General features: G+C 53.1%; 1 protein-coding gene across 2 annotated transcripts; it reads left to right on the top strand.

Moving 5' to 3' along the window:
• Positions 1–22,445, top strand: CIDEA (cell death inducing DFFA like effector a). Of its 2 annotated transcripts, none has more exons than XM_002713556.5 (5): positions 1–423; positions 9,555–9,699; positions 11,149–11,295; positions 17,610–17,788; positions 21,995–22,445. In XM_002713556.5, exons 1-5 carry the CDS (start codon positions 386–388, stop codon positions 22,140–22,142), a joined length of 657 nt encoding a protein of 218 aa, XP_002713602.1. In that variant the 5' UTR covers positions 1–385; the 3' UTR covers positions 22,143–22,445. The 2 variants fall into 2 exon arrangements, with proteins under 2 accessions (XP_002713602.1, XP_069906609.1); XM_070050508.1 differs by lacking the exon at positions 1–423 and adding an exon at positions 2,723–2,821.
• Positions 22,446–22,800: the final 355 nt, after the last annotated feature.

The raw sequence follows: 22,800 nt of genomic DNA on the forward strand, positions 1-22,800 counted from the left end.
AGTGAACCAGCAGATGCAAGACCTCTCTCACTCTCGCTCTCTCTGCCTCTCCCTCTCTCTGTGTGTAATTCTTTCAAATTAATAAGTGTTTATTTCAAATAAATCAAGAAAAGAAAGGTAGGTTCTGGGGGACCGTCCCTCCCAGTACGTGCTCAGGAATTGCCTGCCTCCGGCACAGGTCTGATGAGGTCGGCCCGCGTGCGTCTCTTGGCTGTGGGCGCTTGGGCTCCCAAAGCGCAAAGCTCTTCGCCAAGGTCCCGGCCCCGCGGCGGTCAGGCCGGGACAGGGCGGGCAGGCGGACCGGGGCGGGGCCGTCGGCGGCGCTTTAAGAGGAAGCGCGGACAGGCAGAGACTGCCCGCCTGGCCGGCAAGGAGGTCCCGCGCCATGGAGGTCGCCCGCGACTACGCCGGAGTCCTCTTCAGGCAAGTGCCGCGCTCCCGTACTCCGTCGAGCCACTCTTGCGTCCCCGCGTATCCGTCCCCAACTCCTGAGTTTTCCTGCGTCCGGCGTCCCCATGTTCCCTGGCCCCTGAGAACTTCCTGCGCCCCCTCCCCGTTCCCGTGTGCCCTGCGGCCCGGGTCCCACGCACGCACTGTCGCCCCGTTGGCTCCACGCCCGCCAGCCCGCCGGCCAGCGCCAGCCCCGCGCCTCCTCCCCTCCTCCGGCCAGCCGAAGGTGCCAGGTGTGGCGCGCCCGAGGTGCGCGGGCGTTCGCGGAGCAGGTGACAGTGCTGAGTGCGGGAGTGGCCACATCTCGTGCCACTGCTGCGAGGTGCAAACAAGGACCTCGTCGCAGGAACCCTGGACCACCGCTGCACGGTGCGCAAAGATAGAGCTTTGTGGGCTCCTGGGGGTAGCGACAGGAGCCTAGGAGCCTACTGAGCCGGGGCCAGCCTTGGGCCCTGACGGCTTTCTGCTGAGCCCACCCAGGTCTGTAAGGTGCGCCTCCCCCTCCCCCGGTTTGAACGCAGTGGCGCTGCCCAGGGAGGGGCGCGAGACCCGCCGATCCGGATCCCGATCCCGGCGCAGGCTTCCCTCTGCTCTGGTAGCCCGAGGGGGAAAGGGCGGCATACCATTTTTCATATCCGGACCGATCCAAACCAGTTCTCGTCGGTAAAACCCCAAAGACATTCCGTGGCTGTGACTGTATAGATCTAAGGGGAGGTCGCGTTTCTCCGGAGATTATTGAAGGGTTTCAGAAAGGACCGAGACGCCCTTGGCGTGCTCTGGGACGCAGGTTCCCATGGCCTTGGGTCCCGGTGCGCGTCCCAGCAGGGGCGGGGGACTTGGCGAATGGAAGGAAGGGTGGTAAAGCGGGCTCTGTCTCGGGGGCTTCTGAGCGGCGGGAAGTACTCAAGGTTAGAAAAACAGCTTCAGCAGTGGAAAGGGGGGGTCTCTCTGCGGGTCACCGTCTTTCTCTTTAAAGGCAATCAAAATCAAATCATGGCGGTGGAATCTGGGCGAGGGTAAGACGCAGACTTCATGTTTCTTCTTCTTTTCCTTCTCCTCCTCCTCCTCCTCCTCCTCTTCCTCCTCCTCCTCCTTCTTCTGTCAAGGAGACAGGGACTGACAGAGAATTCCCATCTTCCGGCCCACTGGTTCTCTCCTCAAATGCTAACAATGGCCAGGGCTGAGCTGGGCAGAAGCCAGATGCTGGAAACTCAATTCAGGGTGTTCTATTGGGTGGGTGACAGGGACCCAAGCACTTGAGCCATCACTACTGCCTCCCAGGCTGTGCATTAGCAGGAAGCTGGAGTCAGGAGCCACAAACAGGAATGGAATCTAGGCACTCTGGTGCGGGACCCAGCATCTTAACCACTAGGCTAGATGCCAGCCCCTGCACTAACATTTTTAAACAGAAAGGCAAAGTCTTTGGTTCTTTTGTGTTTTCCTTCTTCTGCCAGCTCCACTCACCACACAGCACCACTCCCAGGAGGCAGGGCTGTATCCTTCCAAATCTTCCCAATGGATGTAGTCACACCTGCTCGCCAAGTCCCTCCTGAACCTTGAGGAGGGGGTGGGCTGGGGTGAGGTGGTCAGAGCACACTGACCGGACAGTGGTTTGCCCAGAGCAGGGGAATGAGGCGAGGCGTGCACAATGGGCGCTGACCCACACCCGCCGTGGACCTGGGTGAGTTCTCCACGGGGCCAGGGGTGAGGTGGAAGTGACTTGGCCTGTGCGGTATTGGCGGATCAAAGTACCGCGAAATGTATGACCTCCCAAGATGCGTTCCTTCTAGCGAGGCCAGTCCTGGAAGTGACTGACCATTTTTTTTAAAGATTTGTTTTATTTATTTGAAAGACAGAGTTACAGGGAGAGAGGAGAGAGAGAGAGAGAGAGAGAGAGAGAGAGAGAGAGAGGTTTTCCATCCGCTGGTTCACTCCCCAGATGGCTGCAACAGCCAGAGCTGTGCCAATCCAAAGCCAGGAGCCAGGAGCTTTTTCCGGGTCCCCACGAGGGTGCAGGGGCCCAAGGACTCGGGCCATTTTCTCCTGCTTTCCCAGGCCATAGCAGAGAGCTGGATCGGAAGTGGAGCAGCTGGGACTAGAACTGGCCCCCATATGGGATGCCAGTGCTTCAGGCCAGGGCTTTAACCCACTGTGCCACAGCGCCAGCCCCATGACTGACCATTTGTTAGTGACAAATTGCTGCCCTTCTCTCTGAAAAAAAATCTAGACTTCCAGAGCTGCTATAATTCTTTGGAATCTGTTTGCAGACTCAACTGGAAGAAAATCACCTGTAAATCTTGTCCAAAGGGAAAGACTTTTTCTTCTAGACCCGTCTTGAAAACCCTATCCAGGCTAAAGAGTCAAAAGCAAGGTATAGACACCTTTGTTAATTACAGTCTCCCTGGCTTCTGCCTCCTCTCTCTGTCCCTTCTTGTGGACTACTGGGTATCAGATGCGATCACTCGGTCTTTATTCATCAATAACTGCATTTTGCCGAGCAAGTAAATCAATCAGCATACACTTTTGAAAAAAAAAAAATCAGAGTCTTGTAAGACAGCGATTATAAAATCTCAAACCAGTCGCTGGTCTTCCAGCTAGAATTCCCAGAGCCCTCTATCCTGAGGGACAGCAGCCCGAGGCTCCCAGCCGGGTGGGGGCTGGACCATGAAGACTTTCACATAGGCGTTTGTTGTCGCAGACAAAGACTCTTTGTCCTGGTGTCCCCTTGGTGATAACACTCTTGCCAAATCCTGAGATGAGTGTTATCACTCTCGCCAAACCCTGAGGGTGTTATGAGGTTGACGGATGTTTTGGCTGCTTTTTGTCACCATCCATCTTCCCTTTAACAAGGAACTTCGGGTTTGGGACCATTGCTACTTCCACACAAATTTTCTGTCATACTGGTAACAATGGTAAGGAATTAAGTTTTCTGCAAGCTACTACCCTGGGTTTCTGCTTCATGAGTCTCATTCTTATTTTAATGACATTTTCAATGACTTCCTAATCATAGACAACACCCTTCTTATGGCAAGCATTTTGCTAGCTTGGTAAGAACACAGCCATGAGCCAGCCATGGCCCTTGTCAGGACGAGCCAGTTGTCCCAGATCAGGCTGTGCCCTGTGGCCCACTGGGCAGGCGCTGGTTCCTCCACCTCCCATGGGAGGATCAGACACCCCCACCCTCTGGCTCAGTGCCTGAGGCTCGGGGATACCTCCCCAGCCTGGCGAATGCCCTGTCCTCATATCTCTGGCGTCCACGCCGGACTCCTCACTACCTGCCCCCCATAGCATTTCCTCTTGCTCTTGGCTTTTGAGATGGTGCTCGGCAGATTTACACCTTTCTATTCCTTATTCCTCCGGCATGGGTTCCGCCTCCCCTACCTCGCAAGGAGGAGCAGGCTTCCCTTGACCATCACCGCGCCCTGAATACAACCCGGCCATCTCTCACCCAGCCTTGTGCTACTGCCTTATCACCAGTGACACCAAAACCCAGCTGGTCCTCCATATCCGCAGGTTCTGTATCCATGGAAACAGCCCACCGCAGAGAGAAAATATTTGGGAAAACGTTGCATCTGCACTGAACACGTACAGTTTTTATTTTTTCCTGACGGTTATCCCCTAAACAATTCAGTATGGCAGCAATCACAGAGCAGTGACATTGTGTTGGGCACTGCAGGTCATCTAGAAATGACTGGAAGTCCACAAGAGGCTGTGCATGTGTTACGTGCGAATACTACATGTTTTATATGAGCAGGTTTGGGTCCCCTCTGGGGAGGCGGGTCCCAATCCTTCATAGACCCCCAGGGACAATTCCTTTTCCATCCCACCAAGACCTCGCTGCTCGGCCTGCCTTTGTCCCACAGCACCCTGAGAATAAACCTCGGCACGAAGACAGCTGTTTTGTGATCTGCGGGGGTTCAGTTTGTCTGAGTGGAGACAAGTTCATGTCCGCTGTGAGCCCGTGGCTTCCTGCTCCACACCACATGCCTCTATAGGTTGGCGACTGCCTGCTTCCCTTGGGCAGAAGTACTAAGCCCTCACCGTCTGCCCTCCCTCCTGGGAGACGGCCTGCTCTGCAGCTTGCAAGGGTATTCCCTGAAGTCTGACCACTGCTCCTGTCCCCACGTCCCTGAAATAAACTTCCCTTATCCAGTTTCCTGCTCCACGAGCCAGTTCCCTACCTGCTTCCTGGGATTGGCTGTCCCCACCTTCCCAGGAACTGGGGAGTGCCTGTGCGCCCGTGTCGTGCCTCTGAGACCAGGATCCTAAGGCTTCTTGGTGTTGACGGATGAGGGCACTTCAGGAAGAAGTTCAAAGCTATGTTTGTTTTGGTGCAAAATGTTTTAAATCCATGCATAGTTTTTTCCTCCTCAGGGTTCATTTTCCTTTTTTTTTTTTTAAATTTGTTTATTAATTTGAAAGACAGAGAGTTACGCAGAGGCAGAGGAGAGAGGTCTTCCATCTGCTAGTTCACTCCCCAGATAGCTGCAATAGCCAGAGATGCGCTGATCCAAAGCCAGGACCAGGAGCTTCTTCTGGGTCTCCCATGTGTGTGTGCAGGGGCCCAAGGACTTGGGCCATCTTCCACTGCTGTCCCAGGCCATAGCAGAGAGCTGGATCAGAAGTGGAGCAGCCGGGACATGAACTGGCGGCCATATGGGATGCTGGCGTTGCAGGTGTCAACCTTACCCGCTACTCCATGGCACCAACCCATCATTTTCCTTTTAGAAGTCCTTTCATCTGCATGGGTTTTGAATGTTTTTATACACCAAAATAAATTTGGAAGGCTGTTTCCATGAATTTTATGAAATACCTTTGCATTATACCATCGAGCAGGAAACGGTGACTCCCTATAGGCATGGTGCTAATGGCTGGTGTTATAAATTCATCTGTCTAGCCAGTGGGCTAGAAGTGAGTTGAATTAACACATTGCTTTGTTCACTTGGCTACTAGTGAATCACTTACTGGAGCTACGTACACAGACAATATTTAAACAGGCCTATGTGCAAGGAAGTCCATTTACCATTCTGTTACATTCAAGACAGTCTTGACTTTACAGAATTGGACACGTCAGTCACACATCTCATTCCTTGATGAGAACGGTGGGTTTTCATGCTCATGTCTTCCACGCTGTTTAGGCGCACTCCCCTAGTCAGCTCTCTAGCAGTATGCAGTTCTTGGTTAGGAACCACCACAAAGCAGCAACAATAGGGTGTATGTCCTTTTTATAATCAACAATGACCATCTGGAAAGCAGGTGCAGACGGTGAGGACCAGAACTGATTGCCAGCACTTACCTTCTCAGAGGGAGGAGAGGCAACAGGACTCTGGGCTAATCCTCCATGCTAGGTCACTGAGGCATTGGTGCTTACGAAGGTGTGAGCATTCTGGTCGAATGAGGGCATGGTGAGGTCACCGAAACCTAGGTCAAAGCGATTCCCCTGGCCACCAAGGGGCTGGAGCTAACATTCAAGCATGTGACTTTATTCTCCCATGTCTCTGATGTTGTCCTACCTGTCTCTCACCCCATAAGCAGATGGTGCGCCGTGGTGGAGAGGCGCTGTGGGAGAGTAGAAAATGCACAGGCAGACCATGGCCTCGTAGAGAAGGTTCTGGAAGGTCTCACGGAGACGGCAGTGACTTCCTGCTTTGGGGGGGGGCTCCTGCTGGTGAGGTCCAGTGTCCCCTGAACCCAGGAGGATGTCATGGGCTTGGGCTGGCACCATGGTAGGGAAGTGGGAACCGCCTGCTGCCACTCACAGGCTGTGACCTCGGTGACTGCTCAGCTCCCCTGAGCCTGTTTTACTCACCCCTGAGATACTTATCTCATAAGCTGCTAGGGAAGGCACAGGTGTGCGTAGGGGGAAGTCAGGGCTGGCTCTCTTCCTCATAGGGACTTCAGCAGCTGGTTTCGGTTTCCTGCTGTGATCGGGTGGAGGACAAGCCAGGGTTCTCAGTGTGAAGCCAGCCCTTGCTGTTCCCTCTGCTGGGCCACCGGGGACGTGAATGCACATGACTTGTCCCTAGTGCTAGCCCAGCAGCCTGGGAACAGCATGGGCACCGCGTTGTGTAACCAAGGAGCCTGGTGCAACACCTTTGAATCCCGGCAAAGGTTCAGAAGCTGGGCCAGTCCCACTGCTGCCTCGGGCACCGCCACAGCTCCCAGGCCTTTCTTTTTTTTTTTTTTTTTTTTTTTTTTACGGGCAGAGTGGACAGTGAGAGAGAGACACAGAGAGAAAGGTCTTCCTTTGCCGTTGGTTCACCCTCCAATGACCGCCACGGCCAGCGCACCGCGCTGATCCGAAGCCAGGAGCCAGGAGCCGGGTGCTTTTCCTGGTCTCCCATGGGGTGCAGGGCCCAAGCACCTGGGCCATCCTCCACTGCACTCCCTGGCCACAGCAGAGGGCTGCCCAGGCCTTTTTGATGGGGGGCCCAGATGGGGGGCCCCCACCTGGCACATTCCCCTTGCCATGGCCTCTCTGGGGACAAACTGTGCAATGACGTTGTCTGCCTAAAAGGAGAAAGGACCAGAGGCTGTGGACTCTAAATGCCTCTGTACTTTCAACCCTAGAGCAGCTCTTCCTCACAGTGTCCACCATGGTCCCTCTCTTTCCTTTATTACCTGGATGGCCTTGAGAAACCACCGTGTGCCTCAGTTTTCTCATCTGTGAAATGGGATAGCACTCTCTAAATACTGAAAGGCTGGCGTGTCATTGACCATAGCAAGTGCTCCCATGGGAGCAGTTCCAAGGTGCATCAGTGATCTTGGATAAATATACTTCAGCTCAAATTCTAACGGTTACGTTGATTCCGGAACACCAAGTTTTTGCCTAGGTGTAGGGACAAGGCACAACCATTCACTCTATAGAGAACCTTCTGACACTGGCAGCAGTATCATTTTCATTGCTATGTGAGTATTGAATTCCTTGCTGGGTCATTGACTTTTCACCGGAGTCCATGAGCAGGGCTGCAGATCCGAGAAGAAGCTATTGCGAACCTGGGTGCCTTGCACTAAGCCAGTCCTTTCTTGTTGCGTGGCTGGACTCCAAGAGGCTGGGCTGCCTTGAGCCAGCAGCAAGGCGCCTCTGTTCTCCTTCGGGGAGTGATTTTCAATTAAACTCCGTGCCTTTTGGTTTAAAAGCCTGCAGCAGTGTGTCAGAGGTCGTTGTGGATGTCTTCCCTTGCTTTCCAAAGCTCTGCAAACCTTTCTTTGGGTTCTAGGCAGTGCCTGGTACCGGGGGCTGAGCCTAGCTCTGTGCCTGCCTGGCTTGGGGCAGCCTGCTGACGAGGGACCCCCTGGGCTGTGGGTTGAGGAGGCCAGGACTGTATTGCAAGGACCCTGAGAGGGACAGGAGGTCATACGTACATAGCAGCTCTGTGTTTGTTCGATGACTGCTAACGTGGGACGCTTCCTATCAGCGATTCTCATTTCTCCCCATTTTATTACTTTTTGGTAGCTGTTAGGGAACAAAATTAATAAGCAAGGATTGGTGATTTTTTTTCCCAAGAAAAGTACTTGTTTTGGTTTTGCCATCGTTGTTTTTCTATGTTAGTGTGCTTTGTATAGGGAATTTTCCATTTCGCATTTATTTATTTGAGAAATAGACAGATACAGTGAGATCCCTCTCCAAATGCCTGTAATGACCAGGGCTGGGCCAGGCCAAAGCTGAGAGCCAGGAACTCCATCCGGGTCTCTCACAAGGGTGGCAGGGACCCAACTACTTGAGCCATCTGCTGCTGCCTCCCAGGGCTTGCATCAGTGGAAAGCTGAAATTAGGAGTCAGGGATTGAGCCCACGCACTCCAATATGAAGCCCAGTTGTCCTAACCAGCGTCTTAGCTGCTATCGGGAATTTGTGAATTGCTGAAGTTTTTTAATGATAAAGATCTACCTCGATTAGCATCTGTGACTCAGTTTTTACTCAGAAAAAAAAAGGAAAGTTAAGATTTTTGATGGACTTACCTTTCTAACAGACATAAGTGATTATATTCAGTAATATGATTAACCTACTTATTTAAGTGAAAAGAATAATCTGGCACAGATGATACATTAACAGCCTTAGTGCTCTAGGCCGGCGCCACGGCTCACTAAGCTAATCCTCCACCTGCAGCACCAGCACCCTGGGTTCTAGTCCCGATTGGGGCGCCGGATTCTGTCCCAGTTGCTCCTATTCCAGTCCAGCTCTCTGCTGTGGCCAGGGAGTGCAGTGGAGGATGGCCCAGGTCCTTGGGCCCTGCACCTGCATGGGAGACCAGGAGGAAGCACCTGGCTCCTGGCTTCGGATCGGAGCAGCGCGCCAGCCACAGCGGCCATTGAGGGGTGAACCAATGGAAAAAGGAAGACCTCTCTCTCTCTCTCACTAACTCTGCCTGTCCAGAAAAAAAAAAAAAAAAAAAAGCCTTAGCGTAGCTCAGTGCCAAGCACACAGTGTTGATTCTCGGAAAGTTGTGGCGCTTGCTCCAAAGTGCCATGTGCCTAACGTTCTTTCCCTTCTTGGAATTCCAGGGCAGAGTTAGGACAGTGGTTCTGTTGTTCTTGGCTTATCCTAACTTGATCTCAAAAACTCATTGGTTGCTGTAGTGACCAATATCTGACTTTTCTATTAATCTCTGGCTTCATGTACATATATGTACATGTTTGGACATTTGTGTATTACTTGACTCCCTAATGCTAACACTACATAAGTGCTAGAAATAATTTTCTTGGAATTTTTTTTAGCTCTAAAACCCATCCACGGGGCCAGCGCTGTGGCATAGCGGGTAAAGCCACCACTTATAGTGCCGGCATCCCATATGGACGGCGGTTCAAGTCCCGCTGCTCCACTTCCAATCCAGCTCTTTGCTATGGCCTGGGAAAGCAGTAGAAGATGGCCGAGGCCTTGGGTCCCTGCACCCACGTGGGAAACCCGGGTGGAGTTACTGGCTGCTGGCTTCAGCCTTGCCCAGCCTGGGGCCATTGCAGCCATCTGGGGAATGAACCAGGGGATAGATTCTCTCTCTCTCTCTCTCTCTCTCTCTCTCTCTCTATTAGTCCGCCTGTCAAATAAATAAAATAATTTTAAAAAAAACAATGATGTCAAGATGCTTCTTTTGCCTCCATCTTTAGGCCCCTGACATTCATGGGCTCGAAGACAAAGCAAGTGCTCCTCACGCCCCTCATGCAGTCAGCTCGCCCCTTCCGGGTCTCCAACCATGACCGCAGCAGCCGGCGCGGGGTGATGGCCAGCACCCTGAAAGAACTCATCAACAAGGTACCCCCAGCCCCCGCGGCGCGCCCACCACTCCCTGAGCCAGCACAAAGCCAGAGGGGTTGAGAGATCGGCGCGTCCGACTCCGCACCGCCTCTCTTGGCCGCCAGGGGTCATCTGGGAGGCATTTTTATGTGGGTGAAGGGTGGGAGTTAAGAATTCGGGGAACCGTGGCTGCAGCTCCATCCCACGAGAGACCAAGGGACAGACAAAACCTCCCAAGCAGTCCCCCACTGGTGATGGCGCTTGCTGACTCTGACAGGGAGAACGCAGGGCAGCAGCCACTCGGGACGCCTGCCTCTGGTTCCAGAGGCCGGGCTGGAATAGTCCTTGATCTAAAATAGTGCCCTAGACCAGCTAATAAGGAAGAGTCGGAGACGCAGAGACGCCCCCGGAGAGGCAGGGGCCCAAGCACTTGGGGCATATCCCACTGCTCTCCCCAGGCCATCAGCAGGGAGCTGGATCAGAAGTGGAGCAGCTGGGACTCAAACCAGCGCCCATATGGGATGCCAGTGTCGCATGTAAAGGCTTAACTCACTATGCCACAGCGCCTCCCCCCCCCCCATTAAAAAAATCTTAACTTCTGTCTCCCTTTCTGTCACTCTGTCAAATAAATAAATAAATAAGTCTTTTAAAAATAATCTCTTTTTGGAGCAAAGACTGCCATAGACATGTGTCAAGGTTTATCTTTACCACTAAAAGTCTCTCCAGGGTGGGCATCTGGCCTAGCAGGACACCAGGTAAGATACCGTTATTGGAGGCTGGCGCTGTGGCATAGTGGGCTAAGCCTTCACCTGCGGCACCAGCGTCCCGTATGCGCACCGGTTCTAGTCCTGGCTGCTCCTCTTCCCATCCAGCTCTCTGCTGTTGACCTAGTAGAAGATGCTCCAAGTGCCTGGGCCCCTGCAACCGTGTGGGAGACCCAGAAGAAACTCCTGGCTTCTGGTTTCAGATCGGCCCAGCTCTGGCTGTTGTGGCTATTTGGAAAGTGAACTGGTGGATGGAGGATCTCTCTGTCTCCCCCTCTCTCTGCCTATAACTCTACCTCTCTAAGAAATAAATAAAATCTTTTAAAAAAAAAAGATACCATTATCTCAGAGCATCTGGGTTTAGTACCCAGCTCCAACTCCCAATTCCAGTTCCTGATGACGAGGACCCTGGGAGGCAGTGGCTCACTGGTTGGGTTCCTGCCACCCAGGTGGGAGATGTGGAATCAGTTTCTGGCTTCTGGTTTCAGCTTGACCCAGTCCCAGCCATTGCAAGGATTTGGGGAGTGAACCAGTGGGTGGCAGCTCTCTCCCTTTGTCTCTCTCTCTCTCTCTCATACTTTTTTTTAAAATAAATTTTGTCCAAGTCATCCAGTGCTTCTGAAAGTTAGAACTGAAATGTCACTGGGTGGCCCAATGGGCACGTCTCGCTTCACCCTGTTTCTCTGTGGCGTTGCGCGTCTAGACTCTGGAAGCTCTGGTCATCACCACTGGACTGGTCACGCTGGTGCTGGAGGAGGACGGTACCGTGGTGGACACAGAAGAGTTCTTCCAGACCCTAGGGGACAACACGCACTTCATGATCTTGGAAAAGGGACAGAAGTGGACACCGGTAAGAGCAGGCCTGTCACCAGCAGCTGCTGCATAGACTCCACCCCCACCCCACCCCCACCCCCGCCATAGAAGCACCCTCCCTCTGCCCGCTTTCTGTATATACACTTGGCGCTTGCATCCACTAACCTCAGAGGGCTTCGTGTCAGCACTTCCAGGAGACAGTGTCTCAATGGACTTGGGTTATATGATTTAAGCAAAGAATTCCGAGGAATAGGCTTTGGCCAGGGAGTAGCCACAGGTCCTGTTTTAAAGCATCCAGGTGTGACCTGGTGACACATCACTGTCTCAGCCTCAGGCAGCCACACAAGACTGACACAGCTGATGCAGGTGGGAGGTCATGAACTTGTGTGTGTGTGAGAGAGAGAATACTGGGACCTTGGAAAGCAGAGAGGTAGAATGAAGGCCTCTTGCATATAGAAATGCTGGCTGGAGTTACCGGCCACTCTGCTACACCACAACACTGGCCCTTATTATTAGTTTTTAAATATATATTTATTTATTTGAAAGGCAGTGTTGTGGACAGAGAGGGAGACATATATATATATATATATAGAGAGAGAGAGAGAGAGAGAGAGAGACAGAGACAGAGAGACAGACAGAGAGAGAGAGACAGAGAGAGGTTTTCCACCTGCTGGTTCACTCCCTAAATGGCCACAACAGCCAAGCCGGGACCAGACCAAAGCCAGGAGCCAGGAGCCTGCTCTGGGTCTCCCATGTGGATGGCAGGGGCCCAAGCACCCGAGCCATCTTCCACTGCTTTCCCAGGCACAGGAGCAGGGAGCTGGATCAGAAGTGGAGCAGCTGGGACTGAAACCAGCACCTATATGGGATGCCAGCACTGCAGGCAACAGCTTTACCTGCTACGCCGCAACGCTGGCCCCTAACAGATAAAAATTTTCCAAAAGAACTCATATCAATCAACTATGGAAATAAGAAACCATCCAAATTTTAAAATGGGAGAAGATGAGGACCAGCACCTGCAGAATGGACAGGGAGGCAAACTGGTGATCAGGAAAACTGAAGTCAAAGCTGCCGTAAGACAGCATTCCACACCGTTACACTTGGGAGTGTTCGACTTTTAATTGTTTAAAATACAGGGCAGCAAACTTTCTTCTTCTGCCCACAGCTCTGCACCAACGGCCTCCCTTCCTCTCACAGACACCCTGGCTGACAACGGCCCCTGCGCGTCAGGAGGTGGCTAAAAGGGCGTCCACGGCCATAGTGTGGGCAACAGCGAGAGTGGAAGTTAGCCACATGCTCAACTGGAAAAGTTCATGGAAAATGCTATTAAAAGGTGCTTATTTTGGTGCAAAAAAGTTTTGAAGCCCGTGCCTAGGTTTTTCATGTATGCATTTTCCATGACCTTTTGAAGCTCCCTTGTAAACAAACTTACGTGTTCTTTGGGGGGAGTGCTCTCGAAGCTTGTATGATTCTTGTCAGGTGGATTGAGAACTTCACAGGCCAGGCCCTCAGACTTGTTCGTATGGGTTACTTAAGCCTTTGCCCCTTGAGGGATATTTGGTGACCTCTGCAGGTGGTTTGAGGTATTACACCTGGGGTAGGGTGGAGGCGCTACTGACATCTAGTGGATGCAGAGCAGATCTTACAGTGCATAGGGCAGCCCCTACCACGAAGATGTGCCTAACCCTAAAGGCCAATAGTGCCAAGTTTGAGAAGCTGTAAGCATCTAATTTCTAATATTAGAAATCAAAATTGAGGCAGACATTTGGAACAGTGGTTAAGACATGCCTTGGGATACCTGCATCCCACAGGGGAGCGTCTTGGTTTGAGTCATTGCTCTGCTCCCAATTCCTGTTTCCTGCTGATACACATCCTGGGAGGCAGTAGGTGAGGCCTCAGGTGCCCTCACAGGCACTGCCCACATGCGAGAGCTGGACTGAGTTCCTGGATCCTGGCCTCAGCCTGACCCAACCCAGCGATTGTGGGCATGTGGGGAGAGAGCCAGCGGAGGGAAGATCTCTCTGTCTTTCTGTGTGTGTGTGTGCACGCATGCATGTGTGTGTGTGTCTCAGCCTTTCACATAAATCAATAATTTTGAAAAGAGATTAAAGCCAAGAAATTAAACACAAATATTATTTCATTAAAATAATAGCTGAATACACACCAGTCTCATATTTTACAAAGAATGCCTGTTTTCCAAAGCAACAAAAGTTGCGTGAGGAGTGACCTTTTTTACATCTTCTGCACATCTCTTCAAAGCCCAGCGTAACAGAAGGCAGCCACGCTCTCACCTCGGCTCCCCTGTCTCACCTGCTGTCGCACGTCCTCTGGAGAGAGGCACAGGGAGACCTGTCCTCGCGCAGATGCAGAGGTGGAAGGGCAGGAGGGTCGGAAGGGTCTTTGCAGATAACAGGACGTTTCTCTTGGGTGCTGCACCGGAACTCACGGAGCACTGGCCTCCGAGGGGCAGGTTGCCGGGGGGAGCCCGGAGGGGTGCCAGTGTCCTGTCTGCGTTTTCCAGAGATGACTGTGTGACACCAGGCACTGATCACTTAGCAAATACAGATTCACTGGGTTATGCAGGCCTCCCAGCTGCGGTGGGAAACTGAGAACAGGAAGAGCGAATTGCATTTTAGTGATTATTATGAAAAAAGCATTGCCCCTTCATTCCCCTAAAAGGGTCTCAGGACCCCCTGTGTGTCTCTAGACTACACTTTTTGCAACCTTTCGTGTTAAAATCATTTTTACATCATCACAAGCATGCAAAATTGTCAACCCAGTGTTTGAGATACACATACGCTGAAAATAAAAACACGGGAGTGATGCTAGACTGCTTCCCCTGAGAGAGGAACGTGGGGTGTGGAGAGGTGGATGATGGTTTGATGTCTTATCCTTGCTTCTGTAAGCTTGTATTACTCATATATATGAGGCTGCTTCAAAATGGTCATGGGAAAATGGAATTAAAAGTTTAGAAGTAGACGTTCAGGGGCCAGTGCTGTGGCGCAGTGGGTTAATCCTCTGCCTGCAGGGCTGGCATCCACTATGGGCACTGGTTCTAGTCCCGGATGCTCCACTTCTGATCCAGCTCTCTGCCATGGCCTGAGTCCTTGGGTCCCTGCATCTGCGTGGGAGGCCGGGAAGAAGCACCTGGCTCCTGGCTGTTGCGGCCATTTGGGGAGTGAATCAACGGAGGGAAGACCTTTCTCTCTGTCTCTCCCTCTCATTGTCTGTAATTCTACCTCTCAAATAAAATCTTAAAAAGAAAAGAAGTAGACATTCAGCCTAGTGGTTAAGACACCCGTGTCCCATATTGGAGTACCCAGAGTCCCAGGTCTGGCTCCCAACTCCAGCTTCCTGCTAATACAGATCCTGGAGGCAGCAGATGATGGCTCAAGTGATTGGGGCCCCGAATAACTTGGAGATCTGGGATCGTGTTCCCATCTTCCAGTTATGGCCCAGCCCAGCCCTAGCTTTGGCAGGCATTTGGGATTTGGGGAGTGAGCCAAAGGATGGAGGCATTGCTCGCTCTCTCATTGTGTGTGTGTGTGTGTGTGTGTGTGTGTCTGTCTCTCAAATTAAAAGGTATGTTTATTTATTTGAAAAAGAGAGAGAGAGAGAGAGAAACAAAGAGAGATCTTCCATCCACTGGTTCACTCCCCAGATGGCCACAATAGCCAGTGCTGGGACAGACCAAAGCCAGGAGCGTCTTCCAGGTCTCCCACGTGGGTGCAGAGGCCCAGGCACTTGGACCATCTTCCACTGCTTTGCCAGGCCATAGCAGAGCACTGGATCAGAAGTGGAGCAGCTGGGGAGGCTGTCCTGTAGTAGGTAAAGCTGCTGCCTGCAGTGCCAGCATCCCAATGGGCACCAGTTTGAGTCCTGGATGCTCCATTTCCAATCCAGCTCTCTGCTATGGCCTGGGAAGGCAATGGAAGATGGCCCAAGTCCTTGGGCCTCTGCATCTGCGTGGGAGACCTGAAGTAGGCTCCTGGCTCCTGGTTTCGGATCAGTGCAGTTCCGGCTGTTGTGGCCATCTGGGGAGTGAACCATCGGATGGCAGGCCTCTCTCTCTGTGTCTCTCCTTCTTTCTCTGTGTAACTCTGACTTTCAAATAAATAAGTAAACCTTTTAAAAAAGAAAAAAAAGAAGTAAAGAAGTGGATCAGCTGGGATACAAACCAGTGCCCATACAGGATGCTGGCATAGCAGGTGGCAGCTCTACCTGCTATGCCACAACACCAGCCCCTCCCCCAAAAAAGCTTTTAAGTAGGTTTGTTTTGGTACAAACGTTTTGAAATCCATGCGTAGTTTTTTTGTCAATTGAAATTTTTGCAGTTTTTTTAATAACATGTACTTCCCATGAACTTTTTGAAGATCCCTTGTCTATATCAAATATTTCATAATTTCTCCGAAAAAAATGGTTGACCGATTACAAAAAGCATAAAATATAGAATAAGTTCTTTTCTATGAAGCAGGTGGGGTCGTGGCTGCAGGTGAGAAGCTCGTGGGGTGAACTAGGTTGTCTTCTGAAAGACAACCTTGGGCCACACTGCTTTTTGCGTGAGCTACAGGTGGCCGCTAGGATGACAGCCCCGAAAATGTTCATACATTCCTGTGGGGAGGAAGTAGAGGAGGAGGGGATGTGGGGATCCTACGTGGGTGCTCTCCAGAGCAGGTGGCCCCTGAGGAAGTCAGCCAGGAGACCGATGAGGCGCCATTGGTAGGAGTGAGGCCGTGACACAGAAAGGTCAAGGGCACGCTGGGGGCCCAGTCGGGCGTCTGCCCCGCGCGTCTGGGCAGACCTTTTTCAGCCTCCATCCCACGGGCTGGTAGCGGCCCCTGTCGGGGAAGCCAAGGGTGACTTGCTAGGGAGCCGCCACCAGATGGCGCCCCTCTTCAGCCACAGCGCCCGGAACGCTCGCTGGCGCACGATGGGCAGAAGACCCTTGGGGTTCACTTCCCTCTCCGTGGCCGCGAGTGGACGGCGGCCGTGCCCAGGCACAGCGTTAGGCCACACACGCGTCGCGTTTAAGAGGAAGATGTCCCGGGACAATCAGAGCGAAGCTTCCAGAAGCCGAAGGGAAAGCGAGGCAATGAAAGAACTGTGGCAGAAGCAGGTGTGCGCTGAAGTGTTCACAGGCGTGCAGGGTGATGGAGCGTCAGCCCCCTAACGAGGCCACCGCCCGCTTGTGCATCCAACACGGGCGACCCCCAGGATCCCCGGGCCTTTCCTTCTGTGGGGCAGGAACAGGGAAGGAGGCATGGCTGGGAGAAAGAATGGCTTGGGCTCTCTTAGGGCACGTGTGCTCCAACTTCTGCTATGTGTGATTGCGGTTATGGATGAACGTAACCTTCATGGCCCCAGCTACTCCTGGCCCCAAAGGGTCATGAGATGCAGGGGCCCTATTGGGTGTCTGAACTTGAATCTTAATAGACAGATTTATTTATTTATTTATTTGAGAGGCCGGGGTGTCTTCCATCCACAGGTTCACTACCCAGAGGGCTGCAATGGCCAGAGTGGAGCAATCTGAAGCCAGGAGCTTCTTCTGGGTCTCCCACGGAGGTGCAGGGACCCAAGGACCTGAGCCATCTTTTACCGCTTTCCCAGACCATAGCAGAGAGCTGGATCCGAAGTGGAGCAGCCAGGACTAGAACCGATGTCCATATGGGATGCTAACACTGCAGGTGGCAGCTTTACCCACTATGCCACAGCGCCGGCCCCAGAACTTGAATCTTGAATACACACACCACATGCACCTGGGAACGGCTTTGTCCTCTTATTTCACGTTCTTTGTGAGGAAGATGCTGCTACCAGGGTGGTGGCAGACCTGGGGAGGCAGGGCGCCCCTGACTTCCTCCTCCTTACCTGATGCGGTGGATCCTGTAAACAAGCGGCTCTCCTCTTGGGCACCCGTGGGGAATCCCCCCCCCCGCCCCAGGGAAGGTGCCTCTTGCAGCCCTTACCTTAGCACTTGGCACTTTGCACCCAGCAGCCACGTGTAAAACCAAAGCCGAGCTGCCTGCTTCGGTACAGCTGTGGCTGTCACCTGTGGCGGCCTCTAGTACCGGTGTGCGTCTCCTGCCATCCAGCAGGATGGCCACCTGTCACCAACCCAGGCCCCTCCTGCATCACAGGCAGGAAGCCCACAAGGGCTGGTGACCGTTGTGTTTGGACGAGCGTGCAGCAGAAGCACACTGCACTGCTAGACGAATGCTGCTCCGTGAGCAGCTTGGACTTTGTGCTTATGTCTAGGAGAGGCCGAAAGCAGCAGAGTGTGGCATTAGGAAGCTCTGGTCACAGCTAGGAGGTAGGCAGGTTCCTAAAGTGCGTTCCTGCTGTCGCCCGTTGCAGGGCAAGTACCTTCCAGCTTGTCAGCAGCCCAAGAGATCGGGAATCGCCAGAGTCACCTTCGACCTGTACAAGCTCAGCCCCAAGGACTTTATGGGCTGCCTGAACATAAAGGCCACCATGTACGAGATGTACTCCGTGTCCTACGACATCCACTGCACAGGGCTCAAGGCCATGCTGAGGTACCAAGCCCCCGGGGGATGGGAAACTGCACGTGGGCGCGGGGCAGGCATGGGTGGCTCCTCCCCTTCATTCTAAGCAGTGGCGTTAAAACCAAAGTCCCGGGCACTCTGGCCTGCCTCGTAGCAAGATGGCTCCCAAAATTCCACAGATGCCTTTCACCCTCTTATTACTGCAACTGCAGTGGGGCCCAGGCATGCTCCTGCGACGCCTGGGGCCAGCGGTTGCTCGACCTTACAGGGAGAGACAACTTGCAGCAGGCACACTCCCCATCCCACTTCGGTCTGCTTGAACAACTTCTGTACAAGAGGAACCCTCCTGGGATGTTCCTGCTGTACCCAGGCTGGGACCACAGCCACCGAGCCCTGGACTGAGAGGGACACTGGCTGGGTGACCTTTCACAGGCTGCTCAACTTCTCTGAGCTTCTGCTCCCTCATTTTATTTTTTTAAAGCTTTGATCTAATGAATGCAAATTTCATAGGTACAAGTTTAGGAAAATAGTGGTTCTTCCCCCCATATCCACCCTCCCACCCTGACTCCTGTCCCACCTCCTGCTCCCTCTCCAATTCCATTCTTCATTAAGATTCATTTTTAATTTAACTTTATATACAGAAGACCAACTCCGTATTAAGAAGAGATTTCAACAGTTTGCACCCACACGCACAAACACACAATGTATAAATACTGTTTGAGAACAAGTTTTGCAGTTAGTTCTCACAGTACAACTCATTAAGGACAGAGGTCCTAAATGGGGAGTAAGTGCATAGCAACTTGTTAATTTTTTTTTTTTGACAGGCAGAGTGGATAGTGAGAGAGAGACAGAGAGAAAGGTCTTCCTTTTTGCCATTGGTTCACCCTCCAATGGCCGCCACAGCTGGCGCACTGCAGCCGGTGCACTGCGCTGATCCGAAGGCAGGAGTCAGGTGCTTCTCCTGGTCTCCCATGGGGTGCAGGGCCCAAGCACTTGGGCCATCCTCCACTGCCTTCCCGGGCCACAGCAGAGAGCTGGCCTGGAAGAGGGGCAACTGGGACAGAATCTGGCGCCCCGACCGGGACTAGAACCCGGTGTGCCAGCGCCGCTAGGTGGAGGATTACCCTAGTGAGCCACGGCGCCGACTGCAACTTGTTAATTTAACAATTAACACTCTTATTTATGACGTCAGTGATCACCCGAGGCTCTTGCCATGAGCTGCCAAGGCTATGAAAGCCTTTTGTGACCCTAAACTCTCAGTATTTAGGCAAGGCCATAAGCAAAGTGGAAGTTCTCCCTTCAGAGAAAAGTACATTCTTCTTTGATGACCTCTTTTTTCCACTGGGGTCTCACCCACATAGATCCTTCATACAGGATTTTTTTTTTTTGCCACAGTGTCTTGGCTTTCCATGCCTGCATTGCTCTCATGGGCTTTCCAGCCACATTCAGATGCCTTAAGGACTGATTCTGAGGTCAGAGTGTTACTTAAAATGATTGTCATTCTATGAGTCTGCTGCTCCATCACCTTTAAAATGAAAAGGCTACTTCCCAGTCTGTTACAATTGGCTCAGCTCTCAGTACACCTGCTCGTACTCTTCTGGTAAATTCACAGGGGCCTTTAATGAGTCAATTCTCTGTGGAGGGAGGGAGAGAGGGTGATGGGGTGGGAGGTCCTAGGGACAGTCATGTGTTGCCCTTTCCCTCTCCCCAGGGCTGGGCCTGCCTGCTGGGGCTGCTTGTTCCTTCTCTCTGCTGGCCCCATAAGCGCAGCTCTGATGTGTCCCCGCAACCTCAGAAGGGGATGTGCTTGGGGGCAGGCCTGCCTTTCTCCCCCAGGTTCCCAGCCCTCTAGCTGAGTCCTGACCTGGGCCACTGTCGTAATGTTAAAATCTGTCCTCCCAGGAAAGTTGCTTTGTTTGTGTTGAGTTGGGAGACAACAGGTCTGTTGTTCCATGTGTAAAGTAAGGCAGGAGGCTCAGCTTAGAACAACACAGCAGTCACAGCTTAATTGCAACTTAGCAAGGAATCCTGGGGGCAGGCATGGTGGCACAGCGGGTTAAGCTGATGCTTGTGGTGCCAGCATCCTGTACTGGAGCACCAGCATGTTCAAGTCCTGGTCCCTGCTAATGCGCCCATGTACCTGGGCCCCTGTCACCTATGTGGGAGACCCAGAGAGAGTTTCTGACTTCACCTGGGGAGTGAACCAGCAGATAGAAGATCTCTCTCCCTCCCTCTCTCTCTATCACTCCCTCTCTGTCACTCTGCCTTTCAAATAAATAAATCTTTTAAAAATGCTAAAAAAGGAAAGCAAAATGGAGAAAACCTTTCTTGAAAGACAAGTTCAGTCTTCTTGTTACTAATTCTTTCCTCCTGCCCACTTTGGCAACACCACAAGCAGCCCCCAGGCCAGAGGCCTCACCTCCCAGGGCCTGCTCTGGCCTCCCAAAGGCAGTGGCCTCTGCAGACCACAGAGCTGACCCCTGGATTTGGGGGTCACATCCCAGGAGGCAGCCTCAGCTGCTTCATGTCCCGCTACACATTATGAATGTGATGCACTTTAATAAAACTGGAGTGAAATCCTTCAGCGTCAGACCAGATAGAAAACAAGAACGTGAGTGAGAGTTGCAGTTTTTTTTTTTTTTTCAGTCTGAAATAACACTGACATCAGACTCAGCCGTAAGACTTAGAGGTCAGGCCGGCGCCGCGGCTCACTAGGCTAATCCTCCGCCTAGCGGCGCCGGCACACCAGGTTCTAGTTCCGGTCGGGGTGCCAGATTCTGTCCCGGTTGCCCCTCTTCCAGGCCAGCTCTCTGCTGTGGCCCGGGAAGGCAGTGGAGGATGGCCCAAGTGCTTGGGCCCTGCACCCCACGGGAGACCAAGAAAAGCACCTGGCTCCTGGCTCCTGCCACCGGATCAGCGCCTGCGTGCTGGCCGCAGTGCGCCGGCTGCGGCAGCCATTGGAGGGTGAACCAAGGCAAAGGAAGACCTTTCTCTCTGTCTCTCTCTCTCTCACTGTCCACTCTGCCTGTCCAAAGGAAAAAAAACAAAAAGATTTAGAGGTCAGGATGGGTGAGGCTTCCCCTCCCTGTAACTTGGGGAGCAAGATGGGATATCCCTAACCCTATGTCAATTGGGTCTTTTAAAAATATATATTTATTTATTTGAAAGTTCAGAGTTACTCCGAGAGGAGAGGCAAAGAGAGAGAAAGAGAGGTCTTCCATCTGCTGGTTCACTCCCCAGTTGGCCACAAAGGCCAGAGCTGCACCAGTCTGAAGCCAGGAGCCAGGAGCTTTTTCCAGGTCTCCCACATGGGTGTAGGGACCCAAGGACTTGGGCCATTTTCTACTGCTTTTCCAGGCCATAGCGGAGAGCTGGCTCAGAAGTGGAGCAGCCAAGACTCGAACTGTCACCCATATGGGATGCCAGCCCTGCAGGCGGTGGCTTTACCCACTACGCCAAAGAACCAGCCCCTCAGCTGGGTCTTGCTGTGACTTTTCCCCCAGCCTGGCCTGATAGATTTCCTTTTTTTTTTTTTTAATTTATCTGAAAGATGAATATCAGAGAGAGAGAGAGAGGTCTTCCATTCACTGGTTCACTCCCAAATGCCAGCAACAGCCAACGCTGGATCAGACTGAAGCCAGGAGCCAGGAACTCCATCTGGGTCTTCCACATGGGTGGTAGGGACCCAAACACTTGAAGCACCACCTGCTGTCTCCCAAGGTGTGCATTAGTAGGAAGCCAGATATGAAGTGGAATAGAGCCTCAAACTCAGGCACTCAGATACAGGATGCAGGTGTCTTAACCGCGGAGCCAAACGCCCTCCCCAGTGCTGATTGATTTCCATGCAATAGCACCTTATGCCCACCAGGGCTGCTGCTGGAGAGGCAGGTAGCTGAGGGACAGCACAAGGCACACGCTCGTGTCTGCCCCAGCAGAGCACCCTGGTTCCTGCAAGAGCAGGCACGTTTGGAAGTGGCTGGCGGGAGCCACACTGCGCCGAGGTGGCTCACCTGGGAATGCATGGAGTCCAGCCTGCACCCAGACAGGTCACATCAGCATCGCCTCTTGCCCAGCCCCTGGGGACTTGTGTGTCCCCAGAGCAGCACCTCTCAGATCACCACGCTCTCCTGTGTGCGCGTTGCCACCTCGGAGCCTGCGTTAGGCCAGCTGGGGTGCAGCAGGCCCACCCCGTGTGCTTCCCCGCAGCCTGACGCGTCCCTGTCTTGCCTGTCGCAGGAGCCTGCTGCGATTCCTGTCCTACACCGCCCAGGTGACCGGCCAGCTCCTCATCTACATGGGCTCCTACATGCTCGGCATGCTGGGTGACACGGAGGAGCAGCCTTCTCTCAAGTCGCACTCCAGGGGCCGGTTCACGTGTGGCTAGGGGTGCGCGCCTCTGGGTCCAGATGCTCCCTTTTCAAATGGGTCTTGAAGTGCTCTCGTGTTGTTTACCTCCGCGGCTGGCTGCTGGTCACTGCTGCCCGGGGTGGGGGTGGGGTGCGGGGGCTGGGTGAAGGAAGGGGGTGTGATGGTGTGAGATGCAGCCTGTGAGGCGGGTGGCCCTGGATGGGGAAGGGACATGGCGGGAGGGGGGGGCTCTGGGGGCCATGGCGAGGGACCAAATGGCAGGTACATCCAGGAGGAGCTGTTGGGTTCCTCACCTGCTACAATAAACCCGTGCCCTGAATCACTGGACTGTGTATAATACTCCCAGCATCTCTGCCACCTCCTAAAATGGCAAACAGGGGCAGGGGCTGTGTCGCCCGGGCCATACCCGGTCCTGAAATCGCAGTAGCCTGGAGGCAGACTCAACTGGGACCAATCCCAGGGATTTGGGGAGACTGGCCCTAGAATAAGGGACAGATGCTGAGAGGCAAAGCTAATCCCGTTAGGATTCGTGGGCTGGGCATCCGGCCTAGCAGTTAGGATGCCCACGCCCCACACTGCAGTGCTTGGGTTCAAGTCCCGGCTCAGGCTCCTGACTCTGGCTTCCCGCTAGTGCAGCTCTTGGGAGGCAGCAGTGACGGTGGCTCAAGTCACCC

This window comes from Oryctolagus cuniculus, chromosome 10 (genome assembly GCF_964237555.1).
Source record: "Oryctolagus cuniculus chromosome 10, mOryCun1.1, whole genome shotgun sequence".
In the NCBI taxonomy this organism is placed as follows: Eukaryota; Metazoa; Chordata; class Mammalia; order Lagomorpha; family Leporidae; genus Oryctolagus; species Oryctolagus cuniculus.